The sequence below is a fragment of the Tachyglossus aculeatus genome, chromosome 4 (genome assembly GCF_015852505.1).
Source record: "Tachyglossus aculeatus isolate mTacAcu1 chromosome 4, mTacAcu1.pri, whole genome shotgun sequence".
NCBI lineage: Eukaryota > Metazoa > Chordata > Mammalia > Monotremata > Tachyglossidae > Tachyglossus > Tachyglossus aculeatus.
The window spans coordinates 8,486,438-8,504,834 of record NC_052069.1 but is presented as its reverse complement, the minus strand read 5'-3'; the positions used below and the strand labels follow the sequence as shown (position 1 = coordinate 8,504,834).

At 45.8% G+C, this 18,397-nt stretch overlaps 1 protein-coding gene across 1 annotated transcript in view; it reads left to right on the top strand.

Annotated features, from left to right (window-relative positions):
- MAN2B2 (mannosidase alpha class 2B member 2) overlaps positions 1 to 18,397 on the top strand; it is a 92,462-nt gene that overhangs the window by 45,964 nt on the left and 28,101 nt on the right. The window contains exons 11-16 of the mRNA XM_038745766.1: positions 1,875 to 2,137; positions 6,629 to 6,820; positions 11,152 to 11,404; positions 16,042 to 16,152; positions 16,230 to 16,422; positions 17,265 to 17,402. Of these exons, the coding sequence (XP_038601694.1) occupies positions 1,875 to 2,137; positions 6,629 to 6,820; positions 11,152 to 11,404; positions 16,042 to 16,152; positions 16,230 to 16,422; positions 17,265 to 17,402 (1,150 nt within the window). The remainder of the gene's footprint in view (positions 1 to 1,874; positions 2,138 to 6,628; positions 6,821 to 11,151; positions 11,405 to 16,041; positions 16,153 to 16,229; positions 16,423 to 17,264; positions 17,403 to 18,397) is intronic.

The window sequence follows — 18,397 nt, the reverse complement described above, 5'->3', positions numbered from 1 at the left end:
TCCCAGTCTTAATCCCTGTTTGACAGATGAGGTGATAATAATAATGATGATGATGGTATTTGTTAAGCGCTCACTATGTGCCAAGCACTGTTCTAAGCATTGGGGGAGATACAAGGTAATCAGGTTGCCCCATGTGGGGCTCATAGTCTTAATCCCCATTTTACAGATGAGGTAACTGAGGCACAGAGAAGTTAAGTGGCTTGCCCAAGGTCACACAGCAGACAGGTGGCGGAGTCGGGATTAGAACCCACGCCCTCTGACTCCCAAATCCGTGCTCTTTCCACTAAGCCATGCTGCTTCTCCCAGCGTTAACTGGGGCCAGTGAAGTGACTTGTCCAAGGTCACACAGCCGACAAATGGTGGGTCAGGATTAGAACCCAGGACCTTCCGACTCCCAAGCCCGGGCTCTTTCCACTTAGGCCACGCTGTTTCAAACTGATGCCCCAGCCTCAGTCCATTGTGTGGCGCATAGTAAGTACTTAACAAATACCGTAAAAAAACCAGTAATGATGAGAATAATTACTGCCAGAGAAGCAGCGTGGCTTAGTGGAAAGAGCACGGGCTTGGGATTCAGAGGTCATGGGTTCTAATCCCGACTCCACCACTTGTCAGCTGTGTGACCTTGGGCAAGTCACTTAACTTCTCTGTGCCTCAGCTACCTCATCTGTAAAATGGGGATCGAGATTGTGAGCCCCAAGTGAGACAACCTGATAACCTTGTATCTATCCCAGCACTTAGAACAGTGCTTGGCACCTAGTAAGCGCTTAACAAATACCATCACTATTATTATTATTAACACTACTAATAAAATAATAATCTGACATTTTACCCAAGTGAGTTCTCTGGAATATTTGGACCACTCGATGAATGCAAAGTTACTGGAACCAGTTTGAAGCAACTTTGGCATGGCCCTCTTCAATCTGATGGGGGAATTCCTGAAACGAGCTCTGTCTTCTAAGACTGTGAGCTCGTTGCAGACGGGGAATGTGTCTGTTTGTTATTATATTGTCAATCAATCAATCGTATTTATTGAGCACTTACTGTGTGCAGAGCACTGTACTAAGCACTTGGGAAGTACAAGTTGGCAACATATAGAGACGGTCCCTACCCAACAAAGGGCTCACAGTCTAGAAGGGGGAGACAGAGAACAAAACCAAACATACTAACAAAATAAAATAAATAGAATAGATATGTACAAGTAAAATAAATAAATAAATAGAGTAATCATCATCATCATCATCATCATCAATCGTATTTATTGAGCGCTTACTATGTGCAGCGCACTGTACTAAGCGCTTGGGAAGTACAAATTGGCAACATATAGAGACAGTCCCTACCCAACAGTGGGCTCACAGTCTAAAAGGGGAAGACAGAGAACAAAACCAAACATACTAACAAAATAAAATAAATAGAATAGATATGTACAAGTAAAATAAATAAATAGAGTAATCATCATCATCATCATCATCATCATCAATCATATTTATTGAGCGCTTACTATGTGCAGAGCACTGTACTAAGCGCTTGGGAAGTACAAGTTGGCAACATATAGAGACAGTCACTACCCAACAGTGGGCTCACAGTCTAAAAGGGGAAGACAGAGAACAAAACCAAACATACTAACAAAATAAAATAAATAGAATAGATATGTACAAGCAAAATAAATAAATAAATAAATAGAGTAATAAATATGTACAAACATATATACATATAAACAGGTGCTGTGGGGAAGGGAAGGAGGTAAGATGGGGGGGATGGAGAGGGGGACGAGGGGGAGGGGAAGGAAGGGGCTTGTCCTCTCCCAAGCGCTTAGTTCAGTGCTTTGCACACAGTAAGGGCTCAATAAATATGATTAAATTGAATTGAATTTACAGATCCAAAACTCTACCGACTCTCCAGCTGCCTACGACCTGTATATCCTGGTCACCATCCGGGGTCTCAGCTATCGGCGCTTCAACATCCGAGCGTCCAAGCCCTCCGACGTCGGGTCGGCCTCCGTCGCCAGAGCGATGCGGTTCGGTCGAAAAACAGCAAACCCTTCCCGTCCACGTGGTAACCGGCTGTTTCCTGTGGGAAACGATTGCTATGATGTGCTAATGGACCTAGACACCAATTTAATTCACAGTATCACTGATCGGTAAGGGGTTCATTCAGTCAGATTTATTCAATAATAATAATAATAATAATAATTGGCATTTGTTAAGCACTTACTATGTGCAAAGCACTGTTCTAAGTGCTGGGGAGGATACAGGGTGATCAGGTTGTCCCACGTGGGGCACACAGTCTTAATCCCCATTTTACAGATGAGGTAACTGAGGCCCAGAGAGGTTAAGTGACTTGCCCAAGATCACACAACAGACATGGTGGAGTCGGAATTCGAACCCATGACCTCTGACTCCAAAGCCCGTGCTCTTTCCACTGAGCCACACTGCTTCTCTAATCAATCAGATTTCTTGAGCAGAAAAGCAGCGTGGCTCAGTGGAAAGAGCTCAGGCTTGGGAGTCAGATGTCATGGGTTCTAATCACGGCTCTTGTCTGCTGTGTGACTTGGGGCAACTCACTTAACTTCTCTGGGCCTCAGTTACCTCAGTCTGTAAAATGGGGATGAAGACTGTGAGCCCCACATGGGACAAGCTGCTTTTATTCTATTTGTTCTGGTGACTTGACACCTGTCCACATGTTTTGTTTTGTTGTCTGTCTCCCCCTTCTAGACTGTGAGCCCGTTGTTGGGTAGGTACCGTCTCTATATTCATTCAATCATATTTATTGAGCACTTACTGTGTGCCAACTTGTACTTCCAAAGCGCTTAGTACAGTGTTCTGCACACAGTAAGCGCTCAATAAATTCGAATGAATGAATGAATGACTTTGTATCTTCCCCTGCACTTAGAACAGTGCTTGGCACATAGTAAGCGCATAACAAATACCATCATCATCATTATTATTATTATCATTATTGAGCGCTTGTCGTGTGCAAAGAACTGTACTAATCACTTGGGAGAGTGTACTAGAACAATAATCAGACACATTCCCTGTCCAGAAAGAGCTGTGAGCCCCATGCAAGACAGAGACTGTGTCTGACCTAATTTCACTTCGTACCTACCCTGGCGCATAGAACAGCATTTAACACATAGTAGGCGCTTAACAAATGTCATCAAAAAAACTGTGGACATGTCAAAAGGGACTGCTTTAGGTTCCAGAGGTGATTTGGATGGTGTGGTGGTAATAATCGGCATCGGTGTGGTGGTAATAATAATAATAATAATAATAATAATAATAATAATGGCATTTATTAAATGCTTACTATGTGCCAATAATAATAATAATAATAATAATAATAATAATAATTTTGGTATTTGTTAAGTGCTTACTATGTGCAAAGCACTGTTCTAAGTGCTGGGGAGGATACAAGGTGATCAGGTTATCCCCCATGGGGCTCACAGTCTTAATCCCCATTTTACAGATGAGGTAACTGAGGCACAGAGAAGTTAAGTGACTTGCCCAAAGTCGCACTGCTGACAATTGGTGGAGCCGGGATTTGAACCTATGACCTCTGACTCCAAAGCCCGGGCTGTTTCCACTGAGCCAACACTGTTCTAAGTGCTGGGGAGGATACAAAGTGATCAGGTTATCCCACGTGGGTCTCACAGTCTTAATCCCCATTTTACAGATGAGGGAACTGAGGCACAGAGAAGTTTAGTGACTTGCCCAAGGTCACACAGCTGACAATTGGTGGAGATGGGATTTGAACCCATGACCTCTGACTCCCAAATCCATGTTCTTCCATTTAGCCACACTGCTTCTCTACTGGTAATGGAGAGGAGGGCATTGGGAGGGAGGGGGAAAACGGTTCTGCCCTACACAGTGGAGCTTGCTGACGACTGACTTTCTGTCCTTTTGAAACTATGAAAGGACCCTAATTCCCCCTCGGGGTGTAGCTGTAATCAATCAATCAGTCGTATTTATTGAGCGCTTTACGGTGTGCAGAGCACTGTAACTCAGCACTTGGGTATTGTTCATTCATTCATTCAATCATATTTATTAAGCTCTTGGGAGAGTACAGTATAACAACGAATGGGCACATTCCTGCCCACAACAAGCTCACAGTCTAGAAGGGGAGACAGACATTAATAGAAATAAATAGATCAATAAATTACAGATAACTACATATGTGCTGTGAGGATGGGAGGGAGCATGAATGAAGGAGCAAGTCAGAGCGGCGCAGAAGGAAGTGGGAGATGAGAGGAGGTCTTAGGGAGGGCTTCTTGGAGGAGAATAAAATACAATATTGTATTGTACTCTCCCAAACGCTTAGTACAGTGCTCTACACACTGTAAGCACTTAAAATATAGGATTGAATAAATAGGAAGACAGTATATACAGAGTTGATGTAATAATAATAATGATGGTATTTGTTAAGCGCTTACTATGTGCCAAAAACTGTTCTAAGCCCTGGGTTAGATACATGGTAATCAGATTGTCCCAAGTGGGGCTCACAGTCTTAATCCCCATTTTACAGATGAGGTAACTGAGGCACAGAGAAGTTAAGTGGCTTGCCCAAGGTCACACAGCAGACAAGTGGCAGAGGCGGAATTAGAACCCATATCCTCCGTCTCCCAAGCCCAGGCTCTTTCCACTAAGCCACAGTAGACATGTTCCCTGCCCACAAGGAACTTATAGTCTAGCTCGTGGTGGGCAGGGAATGTGTTTGTTATACTGTTCCATTGGATTCTCCCAAGCACACAGTAAGTGCTCAATAAATGTGTTGGATGGATTGAGATGAACATTAATATAAAGAAATTACAGATATGTGTATAAGTGCTTTGGGAAGGATGAATAAAGGGGGCAAATCATCATCATCATCATCAATAGTATTTATTGAGCGCTTACTATGTGCAGAGCACTGTACTAAGCGCTTGGGAAGTACAAATTGGCAACATATAGAGACAGTCCCTACCCAACAGTGGGCTCACAGTCTAAAAGGGGGAGACAGAGAACTAAACCAAACATACTAACAAAATAAAATAAATAGAATAGATATATACAAGAAAAATAAATAAATAAATAAATAGAGTACTAAATATGTACAAACATATATACATATATACAGGTGCTGTGGGGAAGGGAAGGAGGTAAGATGTGGGGGATGGAGAGGGGGACAAGGGGGAGAGGAAGGAAGGGGCTCAGTCTGGGAAATCCAAGTGCAAGAGCGACAAGTTGGAGAAGAGGAAAGGAGGGCTTAGTCAGGAAAGGCCTCTTGGAGGAGATGGGCCTTCATTAAGGCTTTGAAAGTTGGAAGTGTCGTCTCTTGGATATGAGGAGGGAGGACAGGGAGCATGTCTGTTTATTGTTATTTTGTACTTTCTTCAAACGCTTAGTGCTCCGCACACAGTAAGCACTAAATACATACCATTGAATGAATGGGTCAATGAATGTCTCCCCTTCTAGACTGTAAGCTTGTTGCAGGCTGGGAACGTGTCTGCTAATTCAGTTTCCTTGTACTCTCCCAGGCGTGCAGGACAATATTCTGATTCAGGCCAGAGTTAGGACAGGGGCGACAGGTTGGCGATGAGATAGATGAGATGGAAGTACAGTGAGAAGATTGGCGTTAGAGGAGCGGAGCGTGTGGGCTGGATTGGAGTATGAGAACAGTGAAAACTCCTCACTCTCAGCTTCAAGGCTGTCCATCCCCTCGCCCCCAACTACCTCACCTCCCTTCTGTCCTTCTCCAGCCCAGCCCGCACCCTCCGCTCCTCTGCCGCTGCTAACCTCCTCACTGGGCCTCGTTCTCACCTGTCACGCTGTCGACCCCAGGCCCACATCCTCCCCCTGGCCTGGAATGCCCTCCCTCCGCACATCCGCCAAGCTAGCTCGCTTCCTCCCTTCAAAGCCCGACTGAGAGTTCACCTCCTCCAAGAGGCCTTCCCAGACTGAGCCCCCTTTTTCCTCTCCTCCTCCCCCTCCCCCCTGCCCTACCTCCTTCCCCTCCCCACAGCACGTGTCTAGATGTTTGTACAGATTTATTACTCTATTTATTTTACTTGTACATATTTACTATTCTACTTATTTTAAGCACTTAGTAAGGCTCTGCACACAGTAAGCGCTCAATAAATTGAATGAATGAATTTAGTTTTCTGTTTGTTCTGATGACTTGACACCTGTCCGCATATTTTGTTTTGTTGTCTGTTTCCCCCTTCTAGACTGTGAGCCTGTTGTTGGGTAGGGACCGTCTCTATATGTTGCCAACTTGTACTTCCCGAGTGCTTAGTACTGTGCTTTGCACACAGTAAGCGCTCAATAAATACGATTGAATGAAAGAATGAATGAATGGATGAGGGGGCAAGGGGATTAAAAGTGCTCTAAAGCCAATTGTAAGGAGCTTTTGTTTGATGCGGAGGTGGATGGGCATCCACTGGAGTTTTTGAGGAGTGTCCACAACGAGGTGAGGTAGGAGGGGGCAAGAGGATGGACGACTTTAGAGACGACGATGAGGAATTTCTGTTTGTCGCAGAGGTGGGTGGGCATCCACTGGAGGCTCTTGAGGAGCGGGGAAATGTGGACCCAATGGTTTTTGGGGAAAAATCAGCAGCAGCAGAGAGACTCTCGCTCTTTCCGCTTCTCTTCCGCAGAGAAGCCAAGAGGACCGTCAAGGTGACCCAGCAATTCCTGGAATATCACGCCAATGGAGACGTTAGACGAGGACCTATTTCCGACAACTACCTGTTTGCTCCCAGTGGACCAGCCGTCCAAGCCAGCCAAGCAGTGGGCCTGGAAATTGTCGCTGGAAAACTAGTGACAGAGGTTCGGCAGTATTTTTACAGGTATTTCAGGGGAAATTCTACTGGTATCGTATAATAATAATAATTGTGGTATTTGCTAAGCTCTTACTCTGTGCCAAGCATTGTACTAAGCACTGGGGTGAGAAGCAGTGTGGCGTAATGGAAAGAGCCTGGGCTTGGAGTCAGAGGTAGTGGGTTCTAATGCTGACTCCCACTTATCATTCATTCATTCATTCGATTGTATTTATTCAGCGCTTACTGTGTACAGAGCACTGTACTAAGTGCTTGGGAAGTACAAGTTGGCAACATATAGAGATGGTCCCATATCTGCTGTGTGACTTTGGGGAAGTCACTTCACTTCTCTGTGTCAAGTTACCTCATCTGTAAAATGGGGATTAAGGCTGTGCGCCCCACATGGGACAACCTGATTACCTTGTATCCACCCCAGCGCTTAGAACAGTGCTTGGAACATAGTAAGTGCTTAACAAATACCATCATCATCGTCATACCAGCAAATTGGGCTGGACACAGTCTCTGTCCCTCATGGGGCTCACGGTCTCAGAGGAGGTAACTGAGGCACAGAGAAGTGAAGTGACTTGCCCAAGGTCACACAGCAGACATGTGGTGGAGCCAGGGTCATATCAGTGGTATTTATTGAGCGCTTCTTATAAACAGAGCACGTGCGAGAGTACATTGCCACAGAATTGGCAGATACATTCCCCGCCCACAACAAGCTCACAGTCAAGGGGAAGACAGATATTAATATGAATAAGTCATTTATAATATAGAATTAAAAGAGATGTACAGAAGTGCTGTGGGATTGTGGGTGGGGTGAATATGGAGTATTAACAGGTCACAATTTAAAGTGCATTGACGATTCAGAAGGGAGATTGAGGTGGGGAAAAGAGGACTTCATCAGGGAAGCCCTCTCGGGGGAAATGTCACCTTAATGATGCTTTGATGGTGGGGTTTGCAGTTAGATTCTTAGTCCTGTCTCTCAGCCATAGTAACGATTATTCTTATTATCGTATTTTTTAAGTGCTTATAGCGAGCTGAGCACTGAATTAAGCACTGGGGTGGATGTTTAATAATCAAGTCAGACACAGCCTTATCGCACATGGGGCTCAGTTTATTCAGTTGTATTTATTCAGCACTTACTGTGTGCAAAACACTGTACCAAGTGCTTGGGAGAGTACGCTATAACAATAAACAGACACATTCCATGCTCACAGTTTACAGTCTAGAAGGGGAGATGAATATTGATAATGAATCCCTGTTTATTGATGAGAATAAACTTAAGCCCAGAGAAGTTCAGTGATGAGCCCAAGGTTAGGGAAGAGAAGCAGTGTGGCCGAGTGGATAGAACTCGGGCCTGTGAGTCAGAAGGAGCTGGATTCGAATCCCGGCTCTGCCGCTTGTCTGCTGTGTGACCTTGGGCAAGTCACTTCACTTCTCTGAGCCTATTACTTCAACTGTAAAATGGGAATTAAGACTGTGAACATCATGTGGGACAGGGACTGTGCCCAATCTAATATGCTAGTATCTACCCCAGCACTTAGTAAGCATTCAACAACTACCATTAAAACTTTTTTATAATAATAATCATGGCATTTATTAAGTGCTTACTATGTGCAAAGCACTGTTCTAAGCACTGGGGCGGTTACAAGGTGATCAGGTTGTCCCGGGGGGCTCACAGTCTTAATCCCATTTTACTGATGAGGGAACTGAGGTCCAGAGAAGTGAAGTGACTTGCCCAAAGTCACACAGCTGACAATTAGCGAAGCTGGGATTTGAACCCATGACCTCTGACTCATCATCATCATCATCATCATCAATCGTATTTATTGAGGGCTTGCTGTGTGCAGAGCACTGTACTAAGTGCTTGGGAAGTACAAGTTGGCAACATATAGAGACAGTCCCTACCCAACAGTGAGCTCACAGTCTAAAAGTGGGCTCACAGTCTAAAAGACTCCAAAGCCCATGCTCTTTCCACTGAGCCACGTTGCTTCCAGAACCAAGGATTAGATTCCCACTTCTAGACTGTGAGCCTGTTGTTGGGTAGGGATTGTCTCTCTCTCTCTTGCTGAATTGTACTTTCCAAGTGCTTATTACAGTGCTCTGCACACAGCAAGCGCTCAATAAATACGACTGAATGAATGAATGAATGAATGAAACCAGGTCCTCTGATTCGCAAGCCTGCACTCTTTGCATAAGGTTATCTGCTGAAGAAAATGTTCCTAAAGCCTTTCACTGTTCCGTGGGCTCACCATCTCTATCTTTTCTACATAAGGGTATGTACATCTCCCCCTATATGAATCCCATAGCTCTAAATTCCCTTAGCCCAACCCAGCCCCCACACTTCACTCCTCCGGTGCTCACCTTCTCACTGTCCCTCCATCTCATTTATCTCGCCACCAACCTCTCGCTCACATCCTCCCTCCTCAAATCCTACAGACAATGACTCTCCCCCGCTTCAAAGCCTTATTGAAGGCCCATCTCCTCCATGAGGCCTTCCCTGACTAAGCGCCCCTTTCCTCTTCTCCCACTCCCTTCTGCATCACCCTGACTTGCTCCCTTATTCATCCCCTCTCCCAGCCCCACACCACTTATGTCCATATCTGTCATTTATTTCTAGTGGTGTCTCTCTCCCCCTCTAGACTGTAAACTCGTTGCGGGCAGAGAATGTCTGTTTATTTTTATACTGTACTCTCCCAAGCGCTTAGTACAGTGCTCAGCACACAGTAAGCACTCAGTAAATACAATTGAATTGAATCGAATTAAATGTATGTGTGCGTGCTTTCTCCTAATGGTTGTCTCTAGCTAAATACCTCAGGCAATAAGAACACGTTTTTGACATTCAGGCCAGAGACCAGCTATTTTTAAAGCGACGACCCATGAGCCGGTAGGCGTTTTCACATGTTTTCACCCTGGCTGTGGGTTGGAATGGTGTTTGTGATGCAAAGTGTTTGTGGTCACAGGTACCAAGTATTGAATTTTGTTTTCAACGTGCTCATAAATTGAAGCCTCAGCTAATAGTGAGGCTTCTCTGCACATAGTAAGCGCTCAATAAGTACGATTGATGATAGGAAAGGAAATAATAAACTGCAGAAATGGAAGCAGCAGGTTGCGGGGAAGATAAAATATAATCGGGTTGGATGCAGTCTCTGTCCCACATAGGGCTCACAGTGTTCATCCTCATTTTACGGATGAGGGAACTAAAGCACAGAGAAGTTAAGTGACTTGCTCGCGGTCACACAGCAGACAAGTGATGGAGCTGGGATTAGAACCCAGGCCCTCTGACTCCCAAACCCAGGCTCTTTCCACTAGGTCATGCTGCTTCTCTAGCTAATTAATTATGTGCCAGGCACTGTACTAAGCGCTGGGGTGGATACAAGCAAATCGGGTTAATGTGGGGCTTATGGTCTCGGTCCCCATTTTACAGATGGGGTAACTGAGGCCCAGGCAAGTTAAGCAGCTTGCCCAAGGTCACACAGCAGACAAGTGGCGGAGCCGGGATTAGAACCCTGTCCATCATCATCAATCAATCGTATTTATTGAGCGCTTACTATGTGCAGAGCACTGTACTAAGCGCTCCATCCCCCCCATATTACCTCCTTCCCTTCCCCACAGCACCTGTATATATATATATATATATGTTTGTACATATTTATTACTCTATTTATTTATTTATTTATTTATTTTACTTGTACATATCTATTCTATTTATTTTATTTTGTTAGTATGTTTGGTTTTGTTCTCTGTCTCCCCCTTTTAGACTGTGAGCCCACTGTTGGGTAGGGACTGTCTCTATATGTTGCCAATTTGTACTTCCCAAGCACTTAGTACAGTGCTCTGCACATAGTAAGCGCTCAATAAATATGATTGATGATGATGATGATGACCTTCGGATCCCAGGCCCATGCTCTATCCCCTAATCAGGTCGGTCCCAATCCATGTCCCACATGGGGCTCACAGTCCTAATCCCCATTTCATAGATGAGGAAACAGGCCTAGAGCAGTGAAGTGACTTGCCCAAGGTCACACAACAGACAAGGGGCAGAACTGGGATTAGAACCCAGGTCCTCTAACTCGTACTCTTATATGCCCAGCACTACTGTAAGCACCGGGGTAGATCCAAATTCATCAGGTTGGACACAGTCCCTGTCCCACATGGGGCTCACGGTCCTAATCCCCGTTTAACAGATGAGGAAGCTGAGGCCCAGAGACGTGAAGTGACTTGCCCAGGGTCACACAGCAGACAAGTGGCAGAGCTGGGATTTGAACCCAAGTCCTTCTGACCCCCCGGGCCGTGCCGTACCCAGAAGACCACACCGCTTCTCCACTGAACCAAACTGCCTTCCTTTCTCATCCTAGGAACGTCACATCCCAGGATTACCAGTACGCCGCCTATTCGAGAATCTTCAACATCCCAGAGGGATACGATGGAGAACTGGCCTGTCACCGGATAGAGCAGGAATACCGGGTCGGGCCTTTGGATATGAACCGGGAGGCCATCCTGAGGACCAGTACGAATTTAAACAGCGGGCAGATCCTCTACACGGATAACAATGGATACCAGATGCAGAAGAGGCCCTTCAAGGCTTACGTGAATAACTCCGTGGCGCGGGTAGGCGATCGGTCGATAGTGATGTTTACTGAGCGCTTACTGTGGGCAGAGCACTGTACTAAGTGCTTGGGAGAGTACAGTGTGACAGAATTAACACACATGTTCCCCTGCCTACAGAGAGTTCACTGTCCGGAGGGGGAGATGGACATTAAAATAGATTTTGGAAAGACTATGGATAGATCTGTATATATCTGTTATATATTTATCTATTTATTTACACTAATGTCTGTTTCCCCCTCTGTATATATCTGTGTCCCCCTCTGTATATATCTGTTATTTATTTATGTATTTCATTCAATCATATTTATTAAGCGCTTACTGTGTGCAGAGCACTGTACTACATATCTATTTATTTTATTTATTTATTTTATTTTGTTAGTATGTTTGGTTTTGTTGTCTGTCTCCCCCTTTTAGACTGTGAGCCCACTGTTGGGTAGGGACTGTCTCTATACGTTGCCAACTTGTACTTCCCAAGCGCTTAGTACAGTGCTCTGCACATAGTAAGCGCTCAATAAATACGATTGATGATGATGATGTACTAAGCGCTTGGGAAGTACAAGTCGGCAACATATAGAGTCGGTCCCTATTTATTTATTTATATTAATGTCTGCTTCCCCCTCTAGACTGTGAGCTCCTTGTGGGCAGCAGTGTGTATGTTGTTATACTGTACTCTCTTCCAAGCGCTTAGTACAGTGGTTTACACACAGTAAGCACTCAGTACAGATTATTGACGCCTGTCTACTTGCTTTATTTTGTTGTCTGTCTCCTCCTTCTAGACTGTGAGCCCGTTGTTGGGTAGGGGTTGTCTCTGTCTCTGTCTGTTGCCGAATTGTACTTTCCAAGCGCTTAGTACAGTGCCCTGCACACAGTAAGCGCTCAATAAATGCGATTGAATGAATGAATAAATTGAATGCCTGAATGAAAGTGCTGGGTGCGGTGACTATGATGTTCTCAAAGGGTACAGATCTAAGCGCATGGAATTTCATTCATTCATTCATTTATTTATTTATTTATTTGTTTTATTTGTACATATCTATTCTATTTATTTTATTTTGTTAGTATGTTTGGTTTTGTTCTCTGTCTCCCCCTTTTAGACTGTGAGCCCACTGTTGGGTAGGGACTGTCTCTATATGTAGCCAATTTGTACGTCCCAAGCGCTTAGTACAGTGCTCTGCACATAGTAAGCGCTCAATAAATACGATTGATGATGATGATTCAGTCGTATTTATCGAGCACTTACTGCGTGCAGAGCACCGTAGTAATCAATCAATCGTATTTATTGAGCGCTTACTGTGTGCAGAGCACTGTACTAAGCGCTTGGGAAGTATATAGAGACAGTCCCTACCCAACAGTGGGCTCACAGTCTAGAAGGGGGAGACAGAGAACAAAACCAAGCATATTAACAAAATAAAATAAATAGAATAGATATGTACAAGTAAGCGCTTGGAAAATACAATACAACAGCTAACAGACACGATCCCTCCCCACGAGGAGCGTAGACATCACAGAAGGGAAAGGGACTATGGGGAATGAGGGCCTTTTTTTAGTCAGAAAAGGCCTCTTGGAGGAGGTGTGATTTTAATAAGGTTTAGGAGGTGAGGACGTGAAGGGGGACGGGGCACCAGGCCTGAGACGGGGCATCATCATCATCATCAGTCGTATTTATTGAGCGCTTACTATGTGCAGAGCACTGTACTGAGCGCTTGGGAAGTACAAATTGGCAACATATAGAGACGGTCCCTACCCAACAGTGGGCTCACAGTCTAAAAGCAGAAGCAGCGTGGCACAGTGGAAAGAGTCCGGGCTTGGGAGTCCGAGGTTGTGAGTTCTAATCCCGGCTCCGCCACTTGTCTGCTGTGTGACTTTGGGCAAGTCACTTAACTTCTCTGTGCCTCAGTTACCTCATCTGTAAAATGGGGATTAAGACTGTAAGCCCCCTGTGGGACAACCTGGTTACCCTGTATCTCTCCCAGCGCTTGGAACAGTGCTTGGCACACTGTCAATGCTTAACAAATGCCATTATTATCCCTTTTAGACTGTGAGCCCACTGTTGGGCAGGGACTGTCTCTATGTGTTGCCAATTTGTACTTCCCAAGCGCTTAGTACAGTGCTCTGCACATAGTAAGCGCTCGATAAATACGATTGATTGATTGATTGATTGATAAAAGGGGGAGACAGAGAACAAAACCAAGCATACTAACAAAATAAAATAAATAGAATAACAAAATAAAATAAATAGAATAACAAAACAAAATAAATAGAATACAAAATAAAATAAATAGAATGGGGCATGGGCGACGGGGTGGCGGCAAGACAGATGAAATGGAGCTGGGGCAACTAGGTTGGCATCAGAGGAGCAAAGTGAATGTACTGGACTGTTGTCGGAAATTGGCGAGGTAAGATAGGATGGGACAAGGGGCTTGGGGGCTCTCGGAATTGAGGTGAGGGCTCCGTTCGGGCCTATTTATCTGTAAACCGCCTGGCCTCGTGGGTAGAGTGAGTGCCTGGGAATCAGAAGTACCTGGGTTCTAATCCAGGCTCCTCCACTTGTCTGCTGTGTGACCTTGGGCAAGCCACATAATTTCTCTGTGCCTCAATGACCTCATCTGTAAAATGGGGATTAAGACTGTGAGCCCCAAATGGGACAACCTGATTACCTCGCATCTGCCCCAGTGCGTAGTACAGCGCTTGGCATGTAGTAAGAGTTTAACAAATACCATAATTTTTTTTTTCTAATCCCAGCTCCGCCGCTTGTCTGCTGTGTGACCTTGGGGAAGTCTATTAATAATAATAATAATAATAATAATGGCACTTATTAAGCGCTTACTATGCGCAAAGCACTGTTCTAAGCGCTGGGGAGGTTACAAGGTCATCAGGTTGTCCCACATGGGGCTCACAGTCTTAATCCCCATTTTACAGATGAGGTAACTGAGGCCCAGAGAAGTGAAGTGACTTGCCCAAAGTCACACAGCTGACAATTGGCAGAGCAGGGACTCGAACCCATGACCTCTGACTCCAAAGCCCGGGCTCTTTCCACTGAGCCACGCTGCTTCTCTGTTCTATTCCATTTATTCATATTGGTGCTATTGATGCCTGTTTACTTGTTTTGAGGTCTGTCTCCCCTTTCTAGACTGTAAGCCCCTCCTTATGGGTGGGGATTGTCTTTATTGCTGAATTGTACTTTCCAAGTACTTAGTACAGTGTTCTGCACACAATAAGTGCTCAGTTAATATGAGTGAATGAGTGAAAGTCACTTCATTTCTCTATGCCTCAGTTTTCTCTTCTGTAAAATGGAGATTGACACTGAGACGGGGACTGTGTCCAACCCAGTTGGCTTATATCTACCCCAGCACTCAATACAGTGCCTGGCACATAGTAAGCGCTTAACAACTACCACAGTTATGGTTATTATCATTATTTGTTTAGTTGAGAAGCAGCGTGGCTCAGTGGAAAGAGTACGGGCTTGGGAGTCATAAGTCATGGGTTCTAATCCCAGCTCTGCCACTTGTTGGCTGTGTGACTTTGGACAAGTCACTTAACTTCTCTGTGCCTCTGTTCCCTCATCTGTAAAATGGGGATTAAGACTGTGAGCCCCACGTGGGACAACCTTGATTACCTTGTATCCCCCCAGTGCTTAGAACGGTGCTTGGCACATAGTAAGTGCTTAACAAATACCAACATTATTATTAACAATATTATCATTATTATTATAAATGTCTGTCTCCCCCTCTAGATAGCGAGCATGTCATGGGCAGGAATGTGTCTCTTTGTTGTTATATTGTAACAATAGTAATAATGATGATGATGGCATTTGTTAAGCGCTTACTATGTGCAAAGCACTGTTCTAAGCGCTGGGGGGGATACGAGGTGATCAGGTTGTCCCATGTGGGGCTCACAGTCTTAATCCCCATTATACTGAGGCCCAGAGAAGTTAAGTGACTTGCCCAAGGTCACACAGCTGATAATAATAATAATAATAATAATGGCATTTATTAAGCGCTTAGTATGTGCAAAGCACTGTTCTAAGCTCTGGGGAATTTACAAGGTGATCAGGTTGTCCCATGTGGGGCTCACAGTCTTAATCCCCATTTTACAGAGGAGGTAACTGAGGCCCAGAGAACTGAAGTGACTTGCCCAGAGTCACACAGCTGGCCAGTGGCAGAGCCAGGATTTGAACCGATGACCTCTGACTTCAAAGCCCGGGCTCTTTCCGCTGAGCCACGCTGCTCCCCTACTTCCCAAGCGCTTAGTACAGTGCTCCGCGCACAGTAAGCGCTCGATAAGTGGCGGAGCCGGGATCAGAACCCATGATCTCTGGCTCCCAAGCCCGGGCTCTTTCCACTGAGCCGCGCAGCTTGTCTTCGCCATGCTGCTTCTTGTACTCTCCCAACCACTTAGTATAATGCTTTTAGACTGTGAGCCCACTGTTGGGTAGGAACTGTCTCTATATGTTGCCAATTTGTACTTCCCAAGCGCTTAGTACAGTGCTCTGCACATAGTAAGCGCTCAATAAATACGATTGATGATGATGATGATAATGCTGTGCACAGAATGAGCACTCAATAACTACGGTGGAGTGAATGCACGTTTATTCCGTCCCCATCTGTTGTCTGATCCACCGTCCGTCCGTCTTCCAGAACTATTATCCGATGGTCCAGGCGGCTTTCATCGAGGACGACGAGGGGAGGTTGACGCTGCTGTCGGAGCGATCTCACGGGATCTCGAGTCAGGCCGACGGGCAAGTGGAGGTAAATGAGAACCACGATGGCAGGCCTCGGCTCCCGGCGCGGGAAGGGGCGAGGTCCGATGGGTCTTCCCTCCCCAGGTCATGCTGCACAGGCGTCTGTGGAACAACTTGGAGTGGGACCTGAATTACAATCTCACCCTGAACGATTCATCCGTGGTGCGGCCCACCCTCTGGCTCCTTCTAGGCTCCAAACCCGCCACCACCGCTCTATATCCGCGGAGCTCCTTGGCTCTGGAGCACAGGCCGGTGGTCATGGTGGGCTGGTTGCCGGGTAAGTGGGATTCTTGCTTTAACAGGCGGGCTAGGAATTTTAGTCGCAGTAGTCAGCAAACATTCATTCATTCAATCATATTTATTAAGCACCTACTGTTTGCAGAGCACTGTACTAAGCACCTGGGAGAGTGCAGTGTAACAACAAACAGGCACATTCCCGCCCATGGCAGAGTGGATAGAGCAGGGGCCCGGGAATCAGAAGGTCGTGGGTTCTAATCCTGGCTCTGCTACTGTCTGCTGTGTGACCTTGGGCAAGCCACTCTGCTTCTCTGGGCCTCAGTGACTTCATCTGTAAAATGGAGGTGGAGAGTGGGAGCCCCACGGGGGACAGGGACTGTGTCCAACCCGATTTGCTTGTATCTACCCCAGCGCTCAGTATGGTGCCTGGCATATAGTAAGCGCTTAACAAACACCATTATTGTTATTATTTATTGAGCACCTACTGCTCATTCATTCAGTCGTATTTGAGGCTGAGCGATGCAAGGGGTTTTCTGCGTATACTCAGTGCACTCCCACTTCTCAGAGAAGTAGCGTGGTATAGCGGGTAGAACGTGCTCCTGGGAGTCAGAAGGTCATGGTTCCTAAGCTCAGCTCCGCCACTTGTCTGCTGTCTGAACTTGGGCAAGTCACTTCACTTCTCTGGGCCTCAGTTACCTCATCTGTGAAATGGGGATTGAGACTGTGAGCCCCACGGGGGACAGGGACTGTGTCCAATCTGATTCGATTGTATCCACCCCAGGGCTCAGTACAGTGCCTGGCACATAGCACTTAACAAATGCCACGATTATTATTGTCAAATGGCAGAGTGTATCGTTTCACAATGATTTGGTTTTGCCACAGCTAACACGCGGTGGAAACCAGGGCCAATTCCTGAAGAAGCCCTGGCCCTCCCCCCGAATCTTCACCTGCAGATCCTGAGCATCCCGGGCTGGACGTACAGCTCCAATCACACCGAGCACCTCCAGTGCCTGCGGAAAGGTACGGCGGCATCTGCCCGCACATCTGGGCGTCCATCTCTGCTATTTATTGAGCGCTCACTGTGGGCGGTGGACTGTACTAAGCGCTCGGGAGAGGGTGGTGTAACAGAGTTGGTTGACACGTTCCCTGTCCACAGAATCAGTAACTAAACATCCAGTTGACGAGAAGCCATGAGCCCTAGTGGATAGCAATCAGAAGGACCTGGCTTCTTCATCCTGGCTCTGTCAATTACCTGCTGTGTGTCCTTGGGCAAGGCACTTCACTTCTCTGTCCTTCAGTTACCTCACTTTTTTTTATAGCATTTATTAAGCGCTTACTATGTACAAGCACTGTTCTAAGCGCTGGGATAGATACAGAGTAATCAAGTTGTCCCACGTGGGGCTCACACTTAATCCCCATTTTAAAGATGAGGTAACTGAGGCACAGAGAAGTGAAGTGACATGCCCAAAGTCACACAACTGACAAGTGGTGGAGCCGGGATTTGAACACATGACCTCTGACTCCCAGTTACCTCACTTTATTTTATCATCATCATCATCAATCGTATTTATTGAGCGCTTACTGTGTGCAGAGCACTGTACTAAGTGCTTGGGAAGTACAAGTTGGTAACATATAGAGACAGTCCCTACCCAACAGTGGGCTCACAGTCTAAAAGGGGGAGACAGAGAACAAAACCAAACATACTAACAAAATAAAATAAATAGAATAGATATGTACAAGTAAAATAAATAAATAAATAAATAGAGTAATAAATATGTACAAACATATATACATATATACAGGTTCTGTGGGGAAGGGAAGGAGGTAAGATGGGGGGATGGAGAGGGGGACGAGGGGGAGAGGAAGGAAGGGGCTCAGTCTGGGAAGGCCTCCTGGAGAAGGTGAGCTCTCAGCAGGGCCTTGAAGGGAGGAAGAGAGCTAGCTTGGCGGACGGGCAGAGGGAGGGCATTCCAGGCCCGGGGGATGACGTGTGCTGGGGGTCGATGGCGGGACAG